The sequence below is a fragment of the Triturus cristatus genome, chromosome 2_1 (genome assembly GCF_964204655.1).
Source record: "Triturus cristatus chromosome 2_1, aTriCri1.1, whole genome shotgun sequence".
NCBI classification, from domain to species: Eukaryota; Metazoa; Chordata; class Amphibia; order Caudata; family Salamandridae; genus Triturus; species Triturus cristatus.
In genome coordinates, this window is record NC_140581.1 from 88,689,438 (window position 1) to 88,713,090 (window position 23,653).

Below are 23,653 nucleotides of genomic sequence, written 5' to 3' on the forward strand. Positions count from 1 at the left end.
AGGATTAAAATCTATGGCTGTGGGTTACGCACATAGTGCCAGGCACTAGGCTTGAGGTGGAGTTACGGATCTGAAATACACAAACATCTACACAGCCAAGTAAGGAATTGTCCACACCTCATGTCCTGCACCCATCAAATGCGCAGTGACAGTAATCAGCATTGACCATGATGACCAAAGCAGCCTGGGCGCTGACAGTGGAAGTTTCTCTGTAGGGCCTGAACTGTGAAACAGTTATTAGAGTTCAGACAAGCCTGGAAGGATTCTGTAGGTCGTTCGTACACAGCTTGTTGTTCAGGTGGCAAGAACCTCTTTGAAGAAGCTCTCACACTGGATCACACCCAGCCAGCCTCCAGCTCTCTTCGCTCTAGAGAACTTGGACACATGTCGGGCAGCCAAGCATGCTGAAGGAGGCCAGGAAAGTTTGGGAGCAGGACTGACACAGCCAATCTCCAGTACTGAACACCCTCAATCCACTCTAGACAACATGAACAGGTGTTTGGCAGCACAGCATGCTGGAGGGGCCTGGGGAAGGTTTGTGAGCATGGCTGACTCAGCCAACCTCCAGTACTGAACACCCTCCTTCCACATTAGACAACATGAACACGTGTTTAGCAGCACAGTAGGCTGGAGGGGCTTGGAGAAGGTTCTGGAGGTTGGCTGACACAGCCAACCCAACCTTTAGTAATGAACACCCTCCTTGCACCCTAGACAAAGTGAACACGTGTTTGGCAGCACAGTATGCTGGGGGGGGGGGCTTGGAGAAGGTTTAGGAGCATAGCTGACACAGCCAACCCAACCTCTAGTACTGAACACCCTCCTTCCACCCTAGACAACATGAACAGCAGCACATCACGCTGGAGGGGAATGGAGAAGGATTGGGAGCACGGCTTACACAACCACACGTTGGGCAGCCAAGCATGCTGAAGGAGGTCTTAGGAGCACGGCTGACAGAAGGACAAGGCATGCACACATACAGACGAGCGGGAAATGGGACACATCACATGATCAAGGTTTATAACCTGAACGTCTGCTCTACTGTCTTCTGCAAGAGGAAAGACATGAAAGAGGAAGAGGATAAAAGGTTATTAATGTGGAGATGGCCATCACAGGCCGCATGAAAGGCACCGGAGAGCAGCCAGGAAGGGTCATTGTTCACTTCAGACAGTTTGCAGATATGGTTCAGTACAGCGCTATACTCAGTTGGGCACTTCCTGTCAATGAACCGACAACTGGGTGATAGAAATCTTATTCATTTAATCCCAGATACTCAGTATGCCAGACCCTTGCAGATATGGCTGCTCCTGGCACACGTTTTACACATACAAAACACTGTTCAGCACCACGATTTGCCTAAAATAACAATGAGTTAATACAGACACTGTTCTGATCATTATGTTTGGAGTTCAATGAAGGGGAAGGTTACTTACTTGTTATTCTATTTCTCCGGACTCACATGCTCCAATGTTTAAAAGCTCAATCTTCAGCCTGCAAAGATGCAGCTCCTGAGAGGATCCCACCTAGACAAAGTTACAATACTTACCTGCTATAGTCAGGAAATGATGAACAGAATTCAGATTTCTATTGCTTCAGTTTACAGCTGAACTCTGTCATTTGCAGTGGATGTCTGTGCTGCAGGAAGTGAGAACTAAAATCAAGCTTAAAATGGTGGTTCAAAGTTGTGACATATGGCCACTATAAAAGAGAACTTAACTGTACAAACAAATGGTCTGCCGTGGTCTACAAAGCTCAACATGAAGGAGAGCTAGAGTTTTGAGGAAAAATTCTTACACGCAAATAGCTTTTACTCATTAACAGCAAAGCAAATTACAAGGAACCTATCTTGAGTTTTAGTTCTACGATTCACGATTCTAACTCAGAAGAACTGTGACTCAAAAGACGGATGCTAGAAGCAAAAAAAAAAAACAGAGGTCGATTTTATATCTTTTCCTTGATGCTACCCAACTAGCCTCAGTTCCACTGACTTCATAGTTTGCTTGCATTTTAAGCTCAACTAGACCATTTCCTAGATCAAGTCTATAAAAGACAAGGCAGGATCCAACTATTATAGTTATCAGTGCCTCCAACAACAAGGCACATGCTATCACGTCTCACCTTCTTACTGTTTGTGTCTTATTGGAGTACTACCACAGCCACATCATCACTTAATGGTGATTCATACCAAAAGGGCAACCAGTGGGACAACAGACAGCCCAGGAACCACTGAAATGAAATGCCATCATTGGTATACCTAACCTCTCAAACCTGATTAATCTCTTGTCAATGCTTATTCCACGGCAACTCTCAGTCCGAAGCTTTTAGGCAACTTAGGAACCGTGTTGCATCAGAACATGGGCACTGCTTCACAGTGTGGAACTACTTACTAGCGGTGTTGCAAAGGCTTCCCTGTTAAAGAAAACCATGTAGAAGATTGGTGGAAAGTCACAAACTTCAAGTGTTATTGTGTTTGTCTTTAGACTGTTCCTGCTTGATTTAACAGAGGGAAGGCTTTCACTGTCATTTGGAAAGCAGGCTAGTGGATATCTCTCACCGAAGGGCAGGAATATGACTATCGATCATAAATGTAAAGTCTGAATATGAGGCAAAAAACCTTCAAATGAAGTTTTTGTCGCTCTAGAGTTCACCTTACCCTAATCAAGTGGTCGAATTTCCAGAGACCAAAATGAGACAAATAGCCATGTTTTGTTCATGATGACTTTACTCAGGAGAACTTCAGGGATGCCAGCAAATGGATCATTACTATAATATAGGCATGCTAATATTAGAGAGCCTACACCAAAGGCACACTAGGGGTGAAAAGCAGGACCTTTTCAAAAGCATGTAGGAGTGAAAAGCAAGTGCAACAGATCTCCTGAATCTATATCTCAAAAGTCATATCATGATCATAGCAGAGATTCCCCAGGAAAGTAGGCTTGAATTTTTAGTCCATACCAAAAGATCATCCTCTGTAGGAAATTGGGTTTTTGATTGAGAGGGGCGAAGACCCTTCTCAAGCAACAACCACAATTCCTGTCATGGTGAACCACAAAAGTAACTTGTACTTAACCCTTTTGCAGCTTGGAACAAAAGCAGTCAGGCTTAACTTAGAGGCACTGTGTTAAGTATTTATGAAGCACACAAACAGTAATACAATGAAAACAACGCAAGAAAAATCCCATAAGAATCCCATGGAACTTTAGAAAGCTAGACTATAATGTAATGAATTACAGGACATCAAAACAACAAAATCCCAATCAGTAGAACCGGAGTTATGCAGTTTTAAAGTTTAAAGTTGAGAATAGTACCTAAAAGATAAAAGCACCAGCTGTAGACATATTTTTGAGTGAGACCGCGGCAAAGTCTACAGTTAATATTCAACCACGATGAAGCATGGTTCAGATACACGAAGTGGAGAGGGTGCAGCCCCTGCTTACCTTCAGAAGGTAAAGTTCAGTAGGGCAAGGCAGCCAGCAGTGTCCAAGGATAAGGCTTTGTCATCGGGGAGCCGCTGGACGCAGTCGCAGTGAAGATTACTACATTTGGACTAGTCGAAAATCCCCAGCGGGACTAAGCAGCAGGCTGTGGCAGACAAGGGTTCCACGAGGATAGATACCCACTTCTGCGAGGATCTACTGATCAGGATTTGGTTCTGTGGAGAACAATATAGTGGGGGCTACAGCGAAGTCACGCAGGCTTGCGATGCACATTGGGCAGCTCGGCGAGCAGCTAGGTCCCAGTCTCCTCTCAAAGCACTTTTTGTCTGAAAATGTTCTAAGTTCTCAGATCAGATTTGGAGTTGGGTTTTTGGATCTTTCTGGGCACCTACAGCACCCCTTTCAGAGTCCAGCACTGGATGGACATCACTTGGAAGGTCAGGACTCAATCAGGTTGGATCCAGGTGTGGGCTCAAAATGGCTGCATAGTTTTCTGTCCCTGAGGCTCTGATCAGGAGGCCAGCCAACTAGCCCTTGGAGTCACTCAGGAAGTCCTGGGTCCAAGCAAAAAAACTGGTTTCAAGCAGCGGTGCAGTTTTCTGCGGGCACAGGGTGGGCTTTAGGCAGCAGGACAGACATCTTGGTGCGGCAGGGCAGTCCTCTGAGAGTCAGCCGTCCGCAGGTCCAGACGTTAACTGAAAAAAGGGTCTGAGGGTCATAATTGTATACCAGGTGCCAGCTTTCAAGTGGAAGGAAATTGTGAAGTTTTCCCTCTTAGAATTGTCTGGAATTTCCTGCCATCCTGCCCTGGCTCCAGGATGTCTGGTGGCACAAAAAGGCTAGTGTGAAGCTCTTTGTGTGTGGGCTGAGGCAGCTGCTTTGAAGTGCAAGTGGGGCTGTGCACAGCTCTGCCCTCCATCCTGCTAGGATGGCCCATCCTGCCAACATCCAGTCGCTCTTTTGTATGGCTGTCTTGGAGAAATACACAAAGGCCAAGTGCATCTAGTCCTGCGACCCAGGAAATGGTCTGCAGGCATCAAATGGTTAGAAAAGAAAATGGCAACTTTCTAAAAGTGACATTTTCGGGACGGTAACTTAAAAAACGGCTTGATCATTAAAGAGGGCTTTAAATCACAATTCCTTAGATACCAAACATGATATTTCTACTAGCTCCCAAACAAAAATGATCACTAATTAAATGTAATAAGGTAACCCAATGTTATCCTGTGCAAAGGGAAGGCCTCACAGTAGTGAAAAACTAATTTGTGAGTTTTTCACTACAAGGACATGTAAAACTAAAAAGAATATGTCCAACTTTATAAATACAATGCACCCTGCTCAATGGACGATTTAGGGCCTACACCGGGGGTGATATATGTTTTAAAAAGGGAGTTTTAGGCATGGTAAAGGGTTTATTTTGCCAAGTCGAACTGGCAATTTTAAACTGCACATAGGCTGTAATAGCAGGCCTGAGACATGTTTTAAAAGACAATTTAAGTGAGTAGCACAATGAGTGCTGCAGGGCTACTAGTAGCATTTCAGTTATAAGTCCTTGGTACACAAAGTATCACTTTACTAGGGACTTAAAAATAAATTAAATGTGCTAAATGGGTGTAAGCCAATGTTATCATTTTTAAAGGAGAGAGCACAAGCACTTTAGCAATGGTAAAGTGCACAGAGCCCTAAGGCTGGCAAAAACGACTGTCAGAAAGTGTGAGAAGAAAAGGCAAAATGTTTAGGGGGAAGAACACAACAAGGCTGTCAGGCTTAATCAACACCCTTCATCACCACAATTTCCTTTTCATTACCAAATTTAACTTGAGCTGTTTCTCAGCCAATCTAGTCTGTACTGCTTACAAGCACTGGACTGGAGTAATAAGAAGCATGACTTGCATTGAAGTTGTCTAGCTATGAAACAGGAAACGATGCATAATCTGAATTTGGATTACAGTGATGACCATCAGGAGATGAATTAGAACGCTTACAAAATGATCTTACAGACCATGCTTGGACTGGAAAGAAGACAACTGTACTGTAGGTTATTTGTTATCATGAGCTGTAGATGGTACATTTTTAAACCCAATCTCTTCTTGTTCACACTCTAATATTTTGTTTTTTTGGAATAATCTTCATTCGTTTTGTATTCAGCACAACATACAGCGTTACATACGTCATAATGAAGTACAAAATATAATAAATCTTCATTTGCATGGTTGTGCCCTCTAGGTGGGGGGGGGGGGCAAAGTACTGCATTCAGGTTGTCTCCCAAGCATGGGAGGCATAAGTCACTTCAAAAATAAGCAACAAATAACACTGTACTTAGCTAAATTGGAGCTCAATGCCAAAGAGAAAAAGAAAAGATAAGGAACATAAAAAACTGTCAGACTTGATACCACCGTGCTAGTGTGCTTATTCTATATATGTCGTATATATATATCTGCCTAATATGCTACTCGTGCAGGGTGCTGACTGGCGGGGCTTGTTTACTCTCTATTAAACCGTATGCACATTTTGGATATCAACATGTAAAACTAGTCGAAATAAAATATTTAAATTAATACTTTATTGACAACTTGTGTTTTGTGTTTGTCAACCAGGATGCATGTTTGGTTAGCAAGATCTACACAGCCCTTTACAGCATATCACCTTTCTTTATAATGCTCTAATTTTGAATCCAACCAGATGTCAGCAGAAACAGGAGTAGCTGGCAATGTAATTTGGAAAGAGGTTGGTCATATCTGTTCTGTTGGGATTGAAATCACGGAATGGAAACATGTTTTGTGGGCATATCAACTGCAAAAGTACAATTGCAGCTAACCTGCTAGTTACCAGACAGTAGCAACCTTTCTAATTCTTCAAAAACTAACTTAAAAATAACTTATTATGGAAAATACAAGATATCTCATAGTGGACTTCTACCTCTGTAACTCTTCACTATTTACCAACAGGAGACAATACTTTCCTCTGCGACCAAACACAAAAATACACCGTAGAATGCATCATTTGGGCTAACCATTCCCTTAACATGGTTCCTTGATATCGACTTGCAATCTGCCCTTTATTTGTAACCTACTCCATGGCTATAACTTATGCCCGCATAATATCCTACACATGCTACTTACCTTTTCCCTCCTAGTCAGCGTTGTATATAATGCATCCTGATTCTCTGGTAATTCTCTTTACCTGTACATGTTGTGTCGGTAACTTATGCCTTTTCTAATTTCTTTTACATGCATTTTTATCTTCCTTAATACCAGTGTATATTGGGTGCCTGACTTTAATGCTCTTACACACTCTTGTAAAATGCTTTAACATCCTTCTTGGATTATGCCTATGCTTTAGAAAAATTCAACTAAACTAAATAAATGCCCTCTAGCCATTAAGGTATTTAAGCAAATGACTGAGGCAATATCCCAAGGTGCATAAAGAGGACTCCCCTTTCTAGACACTGCTGACAACATGACATGGCTTTTGAAAGGCATTGGGTACCTGTAAGTATCTAAAGGTATGTGTAGGCACATTGCCTCAGGCCACTCTGAAGCTCAACAGTGAAACCAGAGAACCCCTCAGGGTCATGGGGAGACACCGGGGCAGACAGGGCACATACATCCGTTGACTCCTCATCAGATGGATTCCTAGGTAGTGCTTCTTGCTCGGGTAGGTCAGATGAGATGCCTAATAATCAGATTATTGGGCAGAAAAACAAGCATGTGGAGAAACAAAGTGTGTCCCATTCCTCCCTCAGGACCTCTGTAAAATAATTATACAGATAATGTCTCCCTTCCCCTTCCCAACCAACACATAAAGAAATATTTAGAGTAAAATAAGAGAAATGGCTGTTATTTAGAGAGACAATCATTATTTATGTCAACATGCTGGTCGAATCCTAGAATAGTGGATCCCGGAGTTTTGTGAAATCCTCAATGTCCACTAAACACCCTGAAAGCTCAGAATCAAATTAGTGCCTCACGAACAGTCTCGGGGGCTGAACATCGAGGTCTTTCTACTTAGTGAGCCGTATACTGCTGACACTGGTTATTGACAGGGTGGGTCCCCCCACTTAAAGAGCTGTATAAATCTGACACTGGTTAGAGAAAGGCTGCCCCCCCCCCCCCCCCCCACTTAAAGAGCCATATACTGCTGACTCTTGTTAGAGATAGGCTAGGTCTTCTCACTTAAAGAGCCGTATACTGCTGACACTGGTTAGACACAGACTGGGTCTCCCCAGTTAGTGAAACGTATACTGTGGACACTGGTTAGAGACAGGCTGGGCCCCCCCACTTAAAGAGCCGTATACTGCTGACACTGGTTAGAGACAGGCTGGGCCCCCCCCCCCCACTTAAAGAGCCATATACTGCTGACACTTGTTAGAGAAACGGTAGGTCTTCCCACTTAAAGAGCCGTATACTGCTGACACTGGTTAGACACAGACTGGATCTCCCCAGTCAGTGAACCGTATACTGCGGACACTGGTTAGGGACAGGCTGGGTCTCCCCACTGTAGAGTGCTGTTTGTTTCATTGCTGACACTGGTTAGAGAAAAGATGCGTCTCAGGATCGCATTTTTGTCCCTCTACACAAAGGACCTCAAGTTAAGCAGGAGGTCTGGCCTATTCCTCAGCTTGTATTACCCGAGGCTTAGGAAGTAAACAAGCTGTGTCCCCAGTGAGAGCAAGAGGGTCTAAGCTAGCAGAGGTTACACAAGCAGACAAGTCGGCTGCTCATGGAAGGTAAGCGCTCACACACCATCTAAGGCCACACCAAGGGATGTAGCTTCCACTGGTGCAGCAGGTGCAGTGCCACCTGCCCACTAAACCCTGATTATTGCTGTATTTCATATTTCAAACAGCAGTCGGGAGGGGGGGGGGGGGGGCACTTTCTTCCTTGTACTAGGGCCCATGACGCACTGTCTGAGAAGTCACAGTGAGGGGTGTAGCTTCCACTGGTGCATCAGGTGCAGCGGCACCGGGGCCCACTGAACCTTGATTACTGCTGTATTTTATAATTCAACTAGCAGTCAGGAGCCCATTTCCTTCCTTGCACTTGGGCCCATGCACACCTGCTGAAAGGCCGCAGTCCTGCTTCCGCCTTAAGCATAGAAGAGGTAGGACGGTTCATCTGCATTTGCCCATGTGACAGGCGTGCAACACCCATAGGGCTAAAAGGGCTTTAGTCCCAAGTCGTATGTCTCAGCCTGGGCTGCTGCAACTTGAGCTGCAGTGGCATTGGATGGGCAGTGTCTGGAATCCTCTCATCACCACACCCGAGTTTTTCACATGTTTATAAAGACCATTTACATGCCTATGTGAACTGGTTACGGAGGCTTTGTTTTGTTTTTTACACTGGTTCCAGTCCCCAATGGGTCCACACTGACTATTCCTTACATCTGTATTTTATTACAACTGCCACAGGGGGAGAATGCATTTAGTGAAAAGCCATCTCAGGAGTAGAGATGTCACCTTTTCAAAGGAAAAATACAGGCCATTTGTTGCTGTTTAAAAGAGTTTGCAAAGGCCTGGCCTCGGCACTTAATAGGGCTGTAAATAAAACGGTATGTATTCATTTGTAACATGACTTTTTTGTCTGCTTCCTTTACTTATTAGTCATGGATCATTAGTGCAACCCTAGAACACATTTAAAAGTGATTTCTATTTATATTTGCTGTTCGAAGTATGCACAAATAAGTGCTACAAATACTGGCTTTAGGTGATTTTCTCTCTTCACTTACCTTAGGGCCACATGAGCACACTGCTCACCCTACACTCACTGTGATCACACTGCACTCACACCACTCATGCACTCACGCTTTTCACACTGCCCTTACACAAGCATACTACTCACACTGCATCCATGTGAAACTTCACTCACCTGTCACTCTCACTGATGTGCTTGTTTGAGTGAGATTCATTCCTCCCACTCTGCACTCTCATCTGCACCCAACCTCATATGTCACATCATTCATCCTGCAGTCACTCGATTCACCCTACTCTTACATTGCTCACTGTGCACTCACATATGCACTCCTGTCACTCACACATCGCACTCTTCACTCACATTGCCACAGCACTCACTCTACACAAACAAGCACAGCATCCACCCTGCACTTCCTCCTCTCACATTGCATTCACACATACAAACCTGTTGCCCTACATTTATACAAGCACTCTGTTCATCCTGCCTGAACACAGGGGCAGTAGTCTGCCAGAACTCATATGGACACACCACATACTCTGCACAAACTCCTTTCATCATGAAATCACCAGTCACTCTCACAGGTCACCGCTGACTCTTGCCGCTCACCCTGCACCACACACACAGGCACACCACTCACCCTGCATTTACACAACTCACATCACCCTGCACTCACTACTCTCACTCTGCACGCACTCCTCTCACCCGACACTCACATGGGCCCTCCTCTCATATTGCATTCATGCAGTTCACCCGACACTCACATCGGCACATTTTTCACCCTACACTCGCACCACTCACGCTGCACTCACTCACACTATTCACCATTACCCAGCACTTAAATAAGCGCACCTTTTACTCTGCACATATAAAATTTACACAGTTCTCATGAAGATACACATATTTCTGCGAAAGAACCCACAGAATACCTGCTCTTCCATAGTAGTAGATGCCTACTGTATTTCATCTGCAACAACAGGGCAGGTGTAAGTGGGGAGAGTAGACTGAGAATGTGGGATGGGACGAGGGAGACTAGGGGTATGGCTTTAGGGTATGGTGCTGGATTGAGGATCATGTGACACCTTCAGCCTTCCTGGCTTTCCATTCACCGCAGTGCTTCTTTCCGGGACATGTACTTTTGTTTTTTATATTGTAAACTGGGTCTCGAAAACCCCAAAATGCAAAGTGTAACTGGATAAAATCCATGCTTGCCCAAGAAGTCAAATGCAAAAACAATTGATGGACAGAATGCAGAACAATGTCATACATTCACCCCAGTACAGAGATCTGGGCCTAAATCCATCGTTTGTTTGCTCACCATGCCATTCCAGTTTGAACCCAGCCATATGCAAATCAGTCTTGACCCTGTGCCTCATGGGAACAGTCCAGCCAAACTGCCAAGCCAGGTCCTCCCTGGACTGGAAACAAGCATCCTAGGAACGGTTTCGGGGTTTCACCCCTCTTCAGTCAGGATAGCTTGATTCCAATGGCATGGAGAGGACGGGACTCACGTCTGAGCATACCCGTCCCACTCAGGGTGACAAATGCAAAAACAACAATTGATGGACAGAATGCAGAACAATGTCATACATTCACCCCAGTACAGAGATCTGGGCCTAAATCCATCGTTTTTTTGCTCACCATGCCATTCCAGTTTGAACCCAGACATTTGCAAATCAGTCTTGACCCTGTGTCTCACGGGAACAGTCCAGCCCGAACTGCCAAGCCAGGTCCTCCCTGGACTGGAAACAAGCATCCTAGGACCGGTTTCGGGGTTTCACCCCTCTTCAGCCAGGATAGCTTGATTCGAATGGCATGGAGAGCACAGGACTCACGTTCTGCATTCCATCCATCAATTGTGTGTCTTTTGGTTTCTCGCCCTAAGTGCGCCAGGTATGCACAGACGCGAGTCCTGGGCTCACTGTGCCACTGGAATCAAGCTATCCTGGCTGAAGAGGGGTGAAACTCCGAAATCGGTCCTAGGATGCTTGTTTCCGGTCCAGGGAGGACCTGGCTTGGCAGTTCAGGCTGGACTGTTCCCATGAGGCACAGGGTCAAGACTGATTTGCATATAGCCAGGTCTAAACTGGGGTGGCATGGTGACCAAAAGAATGATGGATTTAACCTAGATCTCTTGACTGGGGGTGAATGTTTTGATTAGTTCTGCATTCCATCCATCAATTGCGTGTCTTTTGCCCAAGAAGTCAAGCATTCCAAAAGATCAGCTGGATGCTGTGATATTTCATGCTAGAATATGGGTTAGTTCATTTCAAATACTCTAACTGACGTTACTTTTCGAATGACTACTGGTGAGAGTTTGGAATTTTGTTTAGTGACAGTTTTGACTCATTCTAAAGTAGCGCAGAGGGTTAATGTGACTGCTGCAAAGAAAGTGTGCCATGCAGATCACAGAACTGAGTGTCAGTGAACTATGATGAGCACTATAAAAATGAAATGTACGTCAGAGGAAGGCTATGGAGAGATGAGATGCACTGCTGGAGAGTGGTAGTGAGGGAATTCATGGAGAAGGAGGTTATGGGGTAGGAGAGTGCCAAAAGAAACTGTTGTAGCGGCCTCCACTAGCACTCGAGCCGCCCTGGCTGTGATTGTGAGTCTTACCCCCCTGAAGTCCGGGTCTAGTTGCGCCCCCGGCTGTGATGCCTCAGTTGTGGTTTCCTCTGTCAGCAAGTAGTCACGCAGAGGAGCTCGCACCTCTGCTACCAGTACAGTGATTTCCCTCAGGGACAAGAATTCGCACGCAGTCAGGTGCATGCCACACTTCATCCATTCAACAGGTTCAAAAAGATTAACCCCTGCTGCCCCCACGGCGTGTGAGAACATCGACTTGGATTAGAGCAGCCCGTCCCTTGCAGATGCGAGCTGAAAGAAACACTTCCTGCACCTTTCTAGACAACCAAGGAAGCTGTGAAGCAGGAAGCAGGCTCAGGCGCCGTCATCTGTTAGAGGGAAGGTACGGAGGGCAGGCTCCGGCCAGTAAGAGGGCAGGAGCACATTCAGGAAAGCGCACTGTCCAATGGCCATCTGTGCAACCGTCTTCCACACACAAGCCCCGTGTTCAGCCTGGTTGCAGCACTAAAAAAAAAATATGTATTTATTTCTACAACGCGCGCATACACCAGAAAGCCACCTGGTCTGAAATGTAACAAAATCAGAAGCTTGCGATGGGCTGAGAGAAAAAGTGTATGTCAAGTGTTTGCGAAATTGTAGCGTTTGAGGTGCAGCACAAATTCGGTGGCAGACAACCCCAGAGTTTGGGGTGCAGAACTCTGCAGGACCGGCCTGCGTGGGGGTGCCTTCAGCAGCTAACAAGCCTGTCTCAGAGATGAGACGCAGTGCGCCATCAGACAAGCCCGAGCCACAAGTGCAGGAAGCCATGCGTCCCACAGGACCTGACAGTACACTCAATGCTTCACCCACAAACAGGAGCGACAGAGATAGGACCGTGGACATGAAGCCGACCAGCCAGCCTGCAGCTTTCACGTGTTGGCAGTTGCAAACAGATTGTATTCCACTAAGCTAAGTACGCCTACGACTAGTTAAGGCAAGGAGGAAGGCAAAAAGGGCAGTACCTCACACAGCCTGATGTGCAAGGCCTTCTGCTTGTGGATGCTAAAGGGGTGAGCCTGATTGAACAGCATGCCCGGGTTTCATTGCAGCAAATGGGAACAGACCAAGCTGGTCAAAAGAGCAGAAACTAGGCGGCCAGAACGAGGGATCCCCGCCAACCACCAGTGCCTCAGTTTATGGCCTTTCAGTTTCCAAAAGTTGCCCCCAACTAACACAGGTTGAATCTCAGGAGAAGATGTGCACTATCAGCATACTTACAGGTTCTTCAATGAGAGGGGAACACACTATCCTTCCCAGAGTATCAACAACTAGGTTTAGCAGAAAATGTCAGCAAAAGCACGGGTTCCACTTGAAAGGAGTATGTACCGAACAGAAGATAAAATACCCTAAGTAAGGCATCCTACAGACACCCACAAGTCTAACTCCTGGCCAGCCAGTGAGCAGGATGCATGTTAGTGTGGTGCCGGTGGATGCATGTGTGTTGCACTGGCTTGACATGCTGGAGCACCTGGACCACTAGACCTGGAGTTAGAATAGTTATCGCACCAAGCCTGTGCGATCGCAGGTCTAAGTTACAGTCATGCTACAAGTGAAGGTCTTGGTATATATAGGCAAAAGTTACCAACTAGAGGGATCTACCTTGTGCAGGGGTCTCCAACAAGACATATGCCCTAGTACTGGGGTCTCCAATAAGGGGGTCTCCAAAGGAGTAGCTTGGGAGCTACTGGCAGCTCACCAACACCCTCAAAGTAGCTCTTAGAGGTGAAGCCAAGCCCAGTAACACAGAAAGTCCCAGTAATAAAGAAAGTAGCACCGCTCATCTCAAGACGGTTAGAGTGACAGCCATTCAAGCCAATGGCAGGGCCTCATAATAAACTCAAACACACACTGTTAGCCTAGGGGGTCTGCCACATGACCATCTCTATCCACTCTAATAATTCACAAGGAGATTGGCCATGTTGTAGGCCCTGCATTCTCAGGCCCACCCCATGTGTGAACATTGGACCATGAAAGAAGAGGGGCAGCTGTAGCCTGAGTAGTAACTGGTGCTGACCCACCAAACTGTGGAACTCCAGGAGCCAGAGTGAAAAGTTTTAGTGAAAAGGATAATCAGTTAAAGAGTAGAGGAAAGCAGGGCATGGGTCTGGAGAAGGCAAAATGAGGAGCCTTATCTTTATTCATTTATATGTGGCTCTGTCTGTCTAACATCTTGTCAAGGAAGTGACAGTGCCACTCTGTGGAAGGTACGCCTAGTGTCAAAGACCGACAAATGTGTATGCTCGACCCCATCAGAAGGGTTGATCTCTGGTACAACTGTGTCAATTCATGGCATAATAATGGTCATCCTTAACAATTTTGGTCATTCTTGGAATAGGTGTGACATACAGTCAGCCTTCATTGACAGATTAACAGCATGACGGCCCAACCTTTTGTCATAACTGACAGAATGGTGACCACCCCTCCAATAATAATGGCCATGACTGATATATGCTCGGCATCGGGTTGTTATGGTGTCCAGGTTTTGGCACAATGGGGAACCTGAAATATCGGTGGGCATGTTAGCAAAATAAAGGCATCCTTGGTGTCATGGTGTGCATCCATAGTTTATTTTAATAATACCTGGGCATTCAAAGAGGAATCTGTTCATGTGCGGCATTTGTACAAGAGAGCACTCAATGACAATGACAAGCTGACATTTGGCAATTGTGTATTTCCTAAGGATCAAAACTGATATTTTAAAGGTAAAAATTAAGTTTTTCAGAAAAGTTATTTTCTTCTACAAAATTGAGTGTGTTTGCCCAAAATGGAAAGTGGTATTTGATAGAAAAATAGGTGCAATTTCAGAAACTGATGTGTTGAAAAAATGTTGCAATTCCAAAACACATTTAAAGTTGATAGTTGAATATTAATTCAAGCTGAGTTTGGGAGCCAGAGGGCATGTTCTGATTTGACTGTTACTTCATTTGTCATGTGGAGGCATTTAATATTGATAAACATTTTCATAGCTTTTTTTGCTGGATCACAAACTAGAATGCTTTGGTGGTTACATTGTAATAGCAACACGCTGTTACTATTTTACAGTGGTAAAATATGATAGCAGCTCATGAGGACTTTCCTTGAGCAGAAGTAGCTCTCACTACATAAAAGGTTGGAGACCCCTGCCCTCGTACAAGCAAATTAGACTAGAGGTCTTCTACCCAATTGCACCTGCATCAAAGACACTTCTGTCTTTATGAGCTAGAAAAACTAAAATTCTTCTTGGAAAAAAAGCCCACTCCATTGTACCGAACTAGTGAATGTTCATATAAAACATTTCATAGTGTTTAGTAGTGTTGGCGAGGGGTGGATGAGACCGGCAAATACAAATGTCAGGAAATAGGTATTAAGGATTTAAGCATTTAAAAAAAATATTATTCATACTAGCGATGTCGGAGAGCAAACCAAAACATGCATCATGATCATTTCAATAGTCTGGTCCATCACTGGCAATTCAACTCCTGATGGTTGGGCTAATGGGTTCCTACTGTAACCGGTAAACACTCAAGAGGATGCAAAGGTGGATACGAAATCTTTCTCTAACCAAAGTCTGGATCAATCTTTACAATCGAACCCTTAGAAGGGTCAAGTTGTTGAATTATATTAACTCAAGCCTTAAGCAATATATTCACAAACGCAAAACATGTATGTGCTGATAGTTCCTATGAAAATGAGGTTTCTTAGGTAACAGACTGGAGTGAATAGATTCTTGAAAAATACACAAATGATGCACTTGTAATATTCAGAAATGACATGGCTATATGGGGACAGTTGGCCGATGAGTACCGTCAGTCTCATGCTGTCAGCCCAATCCGCGGCTTGTTGAAATACCGTAGATATTACTTTGTCTACAACATTGCCCATGTTTCCATAAGCTATTTCTTTTTGTGAAACTCCTCTGAAATTCATCAACAAACTCGAGGGAAAGGTCAATGGCTGGGTTTGTATTCACATCTATTATCAATCTACCTCCTGCCTCATAGGAGATGCTGCTTACTAAGTGTACTGGAAAAATCACTCATCCATGTCTAATAAAATAAAAAGTAGAAACTTTAATAAGAAAGTTCAGTGAATGATTCATGGATGTAGTGTCAAACGTCTAGTTGCTCAGCTTTAATTTAGAAACGAGTGGCCAGAATATTTCTGAAACAAACTCAAGAAAAAAATGGAACACCACGAGAAACTATCCTAACATTCCACAATACAGACTGATTAATTCAGGGGTGTGCATGGGGACGAAAGTCCCCAATTTGATGTACCCGCGTCCCATTTCTAGCATTTGTTCCTGAACTTCCCCTGTGTTTTCCCTTTTCGAACAGTTTAAGGGGGACTTAATATAAGAAATAACCCAAACTCCAAGTCTAGTGTGCCCCAAAGTGTGCCCTAGGAGACCAAAAATGATTTCCCAGGTTCACAGTCTAATTTGGTAAACAACCTTGATCCTGGTTGGAGGCAGCAATTATGTGGTTTTGGGGTGCCGTAGGTGCTCCCGCTTGCTGGGATAGTTTCTCGTGATATTCAGGAGAGTAGCACACATTTTCCTGAGGAGTGTACCTGTCTGGTGTCACAGAGGTTTACGCTAGGAGATGTGCCAATTTACTTTCAGAGATCATCTGTCCAACCTGACTGCTGGATTTGAAACCGTAAAGCTGTACCTGATCTACATGCCTGGCTGTCACGGACTTCAGATGTCAGTATTACAGCACCATCACCAGCTACATTGACATCAAACTTCCAGGGATCCTACTAAAGTTGCCCTGATCGTGGAGAGGCTGAAGGTTTGCTAACGTGGGATGCTGCTATTGTTGACGTTCCCTAAATGGAAGCTGCCTGTCAGGCCAAGGAGTCCCGATTCAAAGCATCAAAAGGCTCTCATTATCTCTCAGCAAATATTTCCAGAGGGGTGCCCAAGGCCCAACATACAAGTGCAGGTGGCCCTGTCTGCTGACAAGTACACTACCTTCCTGTGCTCATGCTGCGTATTTCACCTTTATGAGATACTAGTCTGTCTCCCATCACATTGCCATTCGTCAGTTATCAATACTTCTGCCCTGCAGGAAGTTAAGTAAGGTCTTAAACCAATTTCACTACCCTGGAGTAGAAAGAATCATCTTCTAGCCTCCATTGGTGGTCCTTGACTCTGGCTCTCTATGCACAGGTCTTGAACACATCTAGCAACCTTACTATCCCGATAGGTGAAGAGCTCGAAGAAGGTCATCTGTGGTACTTGTACGCGCCTTTCGCCAAGTTATACCAAAGGGGATGATGGACGGAGATTTTGAGAAAATCAAACACTCACCGCCAGTCAACTGATCTGGGTTTAATCCATAGTCATTCTTTAGCTCACTCCACCACCCCAGTTCAGACATGGCCATATGCAAATCAGTCTGACCCTGTGCCTCATGGGAACAGTCCAGCCCGAACTACCAAGCCATGTCTTCCCGGGACCGGAAACAAGCATCCTGGGACCGGTTTCGGGTTCATAACCCTCATCAGCCAGGCTATCTTGAATCCAGTGGCAAAGTGAGCAAGGGACCCACGTCTGGGCATACCCCGCCAACTTAGGGCGAACAAAGCGATACCAAAGGAGATGGTGGACAGAGTGTTTGAGAAAATCAAACACTCAACCCCAGTCAAGCCCCCTGCTTTTTTCGCAAAGTTAGCATAACATCAGAATGACTCTCGTGCCCCTAAGATCTGTCGGCTTTAGATATAGAGCTAGTGTTAATAGCACCGTTTGGATGCAAGATATCCAACTTTTAAGGAACTGTGCAATCCCTAAACTGGGATAGAAACACATTTCAGCATCAAAAAACGTAAAACACAAACGAGAACAATTCATTTAATGTGTTGTCTTGTTGATGTTCCTGCATATTCCTTCATTAAATTGTGCTTCTGATTGTAATTTTACTAGTTATCACAACCAAGCAGATATCACTGATGACACTGTAGGTGAGTTACTAGTCCGGTTGCGGGTCATAGTTTCCTAAAAAGGCTGATCACATGTATTAACACTGTGCACAATTGATGCTGTGGGTACCCAGTCACTGCTACGTCGCATTCAGTGTTGATGTGTTGGGAGATTACAGTATTATATAATGACCTGCGGTTTGGTTTACATTTTCTGTATAAATATGTTCAGGTGTCCTTTTAGATACGTATCAACAATATTTGGACAAGTCATCTTTACAGTGACTGTTAACTGAGTAATACCATAGCTAGTCTTATCCATCAAACCATTCTCTATGAGGTAGGCCTTAACTTAACTAGTCGTCAAATCCACCCCAGAGAGTCGAGATAGCTTTGGAGGCCCAGTTTTCATCTCAAAGCTTGTACCCCGCATCCTGGTTGGTAAGGGACATAAACAGGTTTGCCCTCGATATTTTTAGGTAATCCCTAGAAATGCAATCTGGGGAAATTGTCAAAACAAGCAACAAAGATCTAAACAGTAAAAGAGCTGAAGCTTTGCTGAGATATTTAGTTTAACTGCATTAACAAGTGTAACAAATGTCGAAACGGTGAAACTGGCAATTCAATGGGTCACAGAAATCAGACTGGGACACATGCAGCATGTATAACAATCAGACAATGCATGGTCTGCAATGAAACACTTGGACACATGCAGCATGTATCCTAACTACACATCACAACTAGACGGTGCATGGTCTGCAATGAAATACTGGGACACATGCAGCATGTATCACAACTAGACGGTGCATGGCATGCAATTAAATACTTGGAAACATGCAGCAGATATCACAACTACATGGTGCATGGTCTGGAATGTTATACTTGGACACATGCAGCACGTATCGCAACTAGACAGTGCATGGTGGGAAATGAAATACTTGGACACATGCAGCACGTATCACAACTAGGTGGTGCATGGTCTGCAATTAAATACTTGGACACGTGCAGCACATATCACAAGTACACGGTGCATGGTCTGCAATGAAATACGTGAACACGTGCAGCACGTATCACAACTAGACGGTGCATGGCATGCAATGAAATACTTGGAAACATGCAGCACATATCAACTACACAGTGCATGGTCTGCAATGAAATACTTGGACACACATGCAGCACGTATCACAATTAGACGGTGCATGGTGTGCAAACAAACACTTGGACACATTCAGCATGTATCACAACTAGACGGTGCATGGTCTGCAGTGAAATACTTGGATCCATTTCATTCAAAGGATTCTACTAGAATGGACCATGACTCTAAAAGTTGCAGTGCTTCCTTGAGTCCCTGGTCTGCACTCTGCTTGAGGATGATGTACTTGAGCAGCAGTTGTTCAGTAGGTAAGCACACGTATGTTCACTTGCTGTCTCGGACGTCATACGTACTTACATTACACCAGTTTGTCAGTGCACAGGACCAGAAGTCATTTCAGAAGCAATCGTCAAAGATTTCAGTAGTGAAGTTAGGATGGTACCTGTAGCACCTGTCACCCATGGCTCACATGGCTATGTAACCCCCAAGGAAACAACTGCCACAGTTTGAGGCACTGACATACCCACACTCAACTCCAACTGGCTGAGGATAATCCTCAGCTGGGTAGGTTCAACTGGGGTGGGCCATTCCTGCTTTGACCTCCCAGGCACTATACAAAATGAATGCATCCCATCAACAATGGCCCTTGTAGCCGATCACCAGGGTCGACACCTCGGCACGCGCACAATGAGGCTGGGGCCAAGTACAGAAGGAAGTCAGCCTCAGCGTAGCATGGCCGAGCCATGGCTAAAATACACATCAGCTCTTAGCAGCTCTCACTACTGCCCAAACAGGGTCGTCACATAACCTCCCAATCCAAGACTCAACCCTAAGCACACCTTACCCCATGAAAGCAGGGCAGTAGGGTGTACAGTATGCAATGCAGTGTGGTGTAGACCTGATCCTGGTACCACACTGACACACCATTAGGCCCTGGAGGCAGTACTGAAACTGAAGCAATTCTAAAACATAAGTAACTTGCAAAAGGTAGCGCTTTAGGAAAGAGCCTTCAGCTTACAGCCCAGGTAGAAAATATAGCATGCTGGCTGGATGTGCTCCCCATAAATGGAGGTAGACTAACCCAAAACTGAATAGCCAGGAATGGGCAAGTCTACTACTACATTCGTCATCTGGGGGCGCAGGGCGAACCCCCTTAAAAAGCAGAGTCAGCATGGGTAATCTGGATTTGCAGGTTGTGTGTGGCTGGGGCCGATGTGTTATAACCGAGCTCTGAATAGGGCGTGCGCTAGTGTGGGGCTGAAATCAAGTGCATGACCATCTCACTTTTCGGATTAATGCATAGTGGAACAATGGGCCAGATGTACAAAGCATTTTTCCTGTCGCAAATGGCCTGAATCGCAGAAACGGGCCGTTTGTGACCAGAACAATGCTTTTTCAAATCTACAAAATGGGAATCGGTAACTTGTTACCAAATCACAATTTGCATGTGCAATTCGGTATTTGGATTGGGCATGTTTTGGGCGTCCCTTCCAAATATCGAATCGGTATGTTATTCATTACTGTTTTGCAGCAAAACTGTAGTACTTTACCATCATTTTGAAAGTGTGGGTAACCCATTCGCAATTGGAACGGGGGTCCTTTTGGGAATAGTAGCACGTCATATATTAGGAATATCGATTTCCTAACGGCAATTTGGAGATAATCACACTTAGGAAACCAGTTTTCCTAATGTTTGTACATCTGGCCCTATATTCTTGATCGCTGCTGGGATTCTCAAATCAGACACTTTCTCCCTGGAGACTGAAGTCTCTACAGATTCATGGCTGCTTCCTTCCCAGCCATGAATCCCTAAAAAAGACAAGAAGTTTATTACCAGGAAGCAGGTAAGAACGGTATTATGTACAAGTACAGCACTGTAGACTCTGCAGTAGCAATTCAGATGCCAATCAATGTGTTCTGCTCACACTTTACCTGGTTTTACAGTACTGATGCATTTCTTGCAATGACCAATAATGCAAACCTTAAAAAAAAAAAAAATACCAGAAAAAAGGAATGTTGAGCAGCAATTCTGGGGCAATTGTCCTTGGCATGGTTTCAGGCAAGTACGGTCTGCGTATGATTAGCTTTGTGTCGTTGTACGCCTAGCACAGAGCCGAGCTGCACCTGGGTGCGTCGGCGAGTGTACAAGAAGCCAACGAGGGAGAGCAGCATCGAGGCTGCATGAGGAGAATGGTGGGGGAGGCCTGTGCCCTGGAACAGCTGCAGAACAGCCTCTGTGCACACAAGAGAGGTTTGGGAGATACTGAGGACATACCAGTCTACAGAACATGTCAGGGTGGAGACTGCATGAGTAGAATGGTGGGGAAGGCCTGTGCCCTGGAACAGCTGCGGGACAGCCTCTGAGGACACAACAGAGGTTTGGGAGATACTGAGGACATGCCAGTCTACAGATCATGTAAGGGGGAGGCTGCATGAGGAGAGTGGTGGGGGAGGCATGTGCCCTTCGAGGTGAAATGTGCCCTTCATCAGGGGTAAATTAAACGCCTAAACAAATGAAGAGAGAAAAAGCGTAGGTCACTGTGGGTGGTGGTGGCAGTATATTGGTTTCAATCATCACATTCAGTTGTGCAGTGACAATCATGCAAACGACAAGAGGAGTTACCAGAAGATCGGGTCTGTAGGTGGGATCACCGTGGATTAATCATCGTGGACTGTGGCTGTAACCTGCACTGAAGGGGACTGTTTCCGGCGTGTTATGAAACAATGTGGTCTCATGCATTTGGTTCATGGACAGTGGTGTGAATTAATAAACAATGTGCTTTTGCTCCAAATAAAGACTTTTGATTGAATGGGTTAGATCATGCTAAATTAACTCGATGTTCAAGCTAGTGGGCATGCAATGTGATTGCATGTAATAAAATAACAAACAAGTCTTGTGAATGGCAAGATGCAGTGGAATAAACAGTGCTGTGATTCTTACCAAAAATATGGTCGCATGTGACAAAATCACGAGTGTTAGAAATTGAATTTCTGGTTGGCTAGGGTAAGCACCTAAGCCAGGCAGAAACCACCACTCTAGTCAGGGCAAGGGAGTTACTCGCTGAAGATAACCCCTGCTCAACCCCCTTGGTAGCTTGGCACGAGCAGTCAGGCTTATCCCAGAGGCGATGTGTAAAGCGCTTGCGCAAAACACACACACACACACACCAGCGACACAGCAGGCACACCATAAAAATAGCCTTTGTAATATCCATAAAACACATCAGAGCATAATCACAAATATACACTGTGCCACCTGGCATTAGGTATTGTTTTACAGGGGATTATTTACATTACAGGGCCAAGCGGGCCACAGTCATAACATTACATTAGGCTGACCAGAAATTATTGGTGAGAATACACTTAGAACCATATGTTAGGAGTAAAAAACATTATCAGCTGTGCACTATAGCACACCACCTCACCATCATAGCGCACAAGTAGGGAAACCCACCAGTACCTACTAGTACCATTAGCCTTAAAATGAACCCATTAGGCATAAACCCTAATCATCAGCATAGCACTTTGTGCACATCAGGCCCCTCTTAGCCATAAACAAAATAAGGGTGCTTAGCCGAGCACCTTACTCACAGCCATAAGCAGTAGTACACCATAATCACTTATTAGGAACACATTACCACCACACCATGAACATTACGTTTGAGGATAACCAATAACCATTGGTAGTATTGCTCTTTGGTACAACACCTTAGGCGTAACACAAATGACGACACTGAGCATAGCACATTTGCTCATACACAAAATTAGCCACAGTGCACCCAAGGAAACACTAGCAATAATGTACCCCAGCCCACAGACTTCCTGTAGCGCATCTAGGCAGAACACATCACAGTATGGCACCTTATGCCCACCTTTGACCTATGCATATCACCAATACTGCACATCTGGGTGCCTTCCTGGGTAATGCAACCCCACATACATGTAAGCACCAGAATTAGGCCGAACAGTAACTACGGGCTGGCTTACACGGGGCATAAAACATTATGTCAATATCACCCACATTTCACCATATGCAGGCCACAGCGCCTCTGTACCCCCGCTGTCCTTTAGGCCCCTTAATTATCGTGTGTCCGGTGCCCTCCAGACACCTAGGTGCTCACCTCCCCCTAGGCACTTCCAATGACCAAAAGGGAGAACACCAAATAGTGGGCCGATGCAGGGAGATCAGTCTTCCCCATGAGCCAGGATTCAAAGCAGTAGCCCCCAACAAAGATCTGCCAAGTCGGAGGGGAGGCCTCGCTCGGTCCTCCCCGTGTGCTGTGACCTTGTCAGGCCTTCCACGTAATGCCCCTTCTTCACAGTCAGGACTCAGGCCACTACTTGCACCCTACGCGCAGCTGCCCGCGATCTGGCGGTGCAGCTGCCAACACTGGCCTCAGGCTCCCTACGCTGGGAGCATCAAATACGGCAAGGTCACTCACCCCCACCGGCCTCAGGCGGTACTGGCTTTTCAGGTTCTGACACAGCGGTAGTGGGACACGGAGCAAAGTCTCCATCGTCCCCTGCGCCCGCCTTCTCCAGCAGCAGTCCCCGTCCCCTTCTGGGAGTGCGGTCACGCCTCCGTCCACACTAGGGAATCACACAGGGCTCTGCTCTCCTCTCGGGAGCCCCATCCAACAAAGTGGAAGCGGTTTGTGATGTACTGTAATAACAACCACATCAACCCGCTTGATGCTTCTGTCCAAAACATCATATGCTATTTGTTACATCTACAATGTTCCAATTTAGCATACACATCCATACGTTTACATCTAGCTGCATACCTACAAAATAGTCAACAACAATCTCTTTTTAGAGTACCTGTCATTAAAGAGTTTATGGAAGGACTCAAAAGAGTTATTCCCCCAAGACGTCCACCTGCTCCAATATGGAATATCAAC

At 45.3% G+C, this 23,653-nt stretch overlaps 1 protein-coding gene across 5 annotated transcripts in view; it reads right to left on the bottom strand.

Moving 5' to 3' along the window:
- UNC13B (unc-13 homolog B) overlaps window positions 1–23,653 on the bottom strand; it is a 2,660,654-nt gene that overhangs the window by 1,334,838 nt on the left and 1,302,163 nt on the right. The window contains exon 2 of one of the 5 annotated variants that reach the window (XM_085628126.1): window positions 1,023–1,045. The exons of the other annotated variants lie outside the window; for them this stretch is intronic. Within the exon in view, the coding sequence (XP_085484252.1) occupies window positions 1,023–1,045 (23 nt within the window). The remainder of the gene's footprint in view (window positions 1–1,022; window positions 1,046–23,653) is intronic. 5 annotated transcript variants of the gene reach the window in all.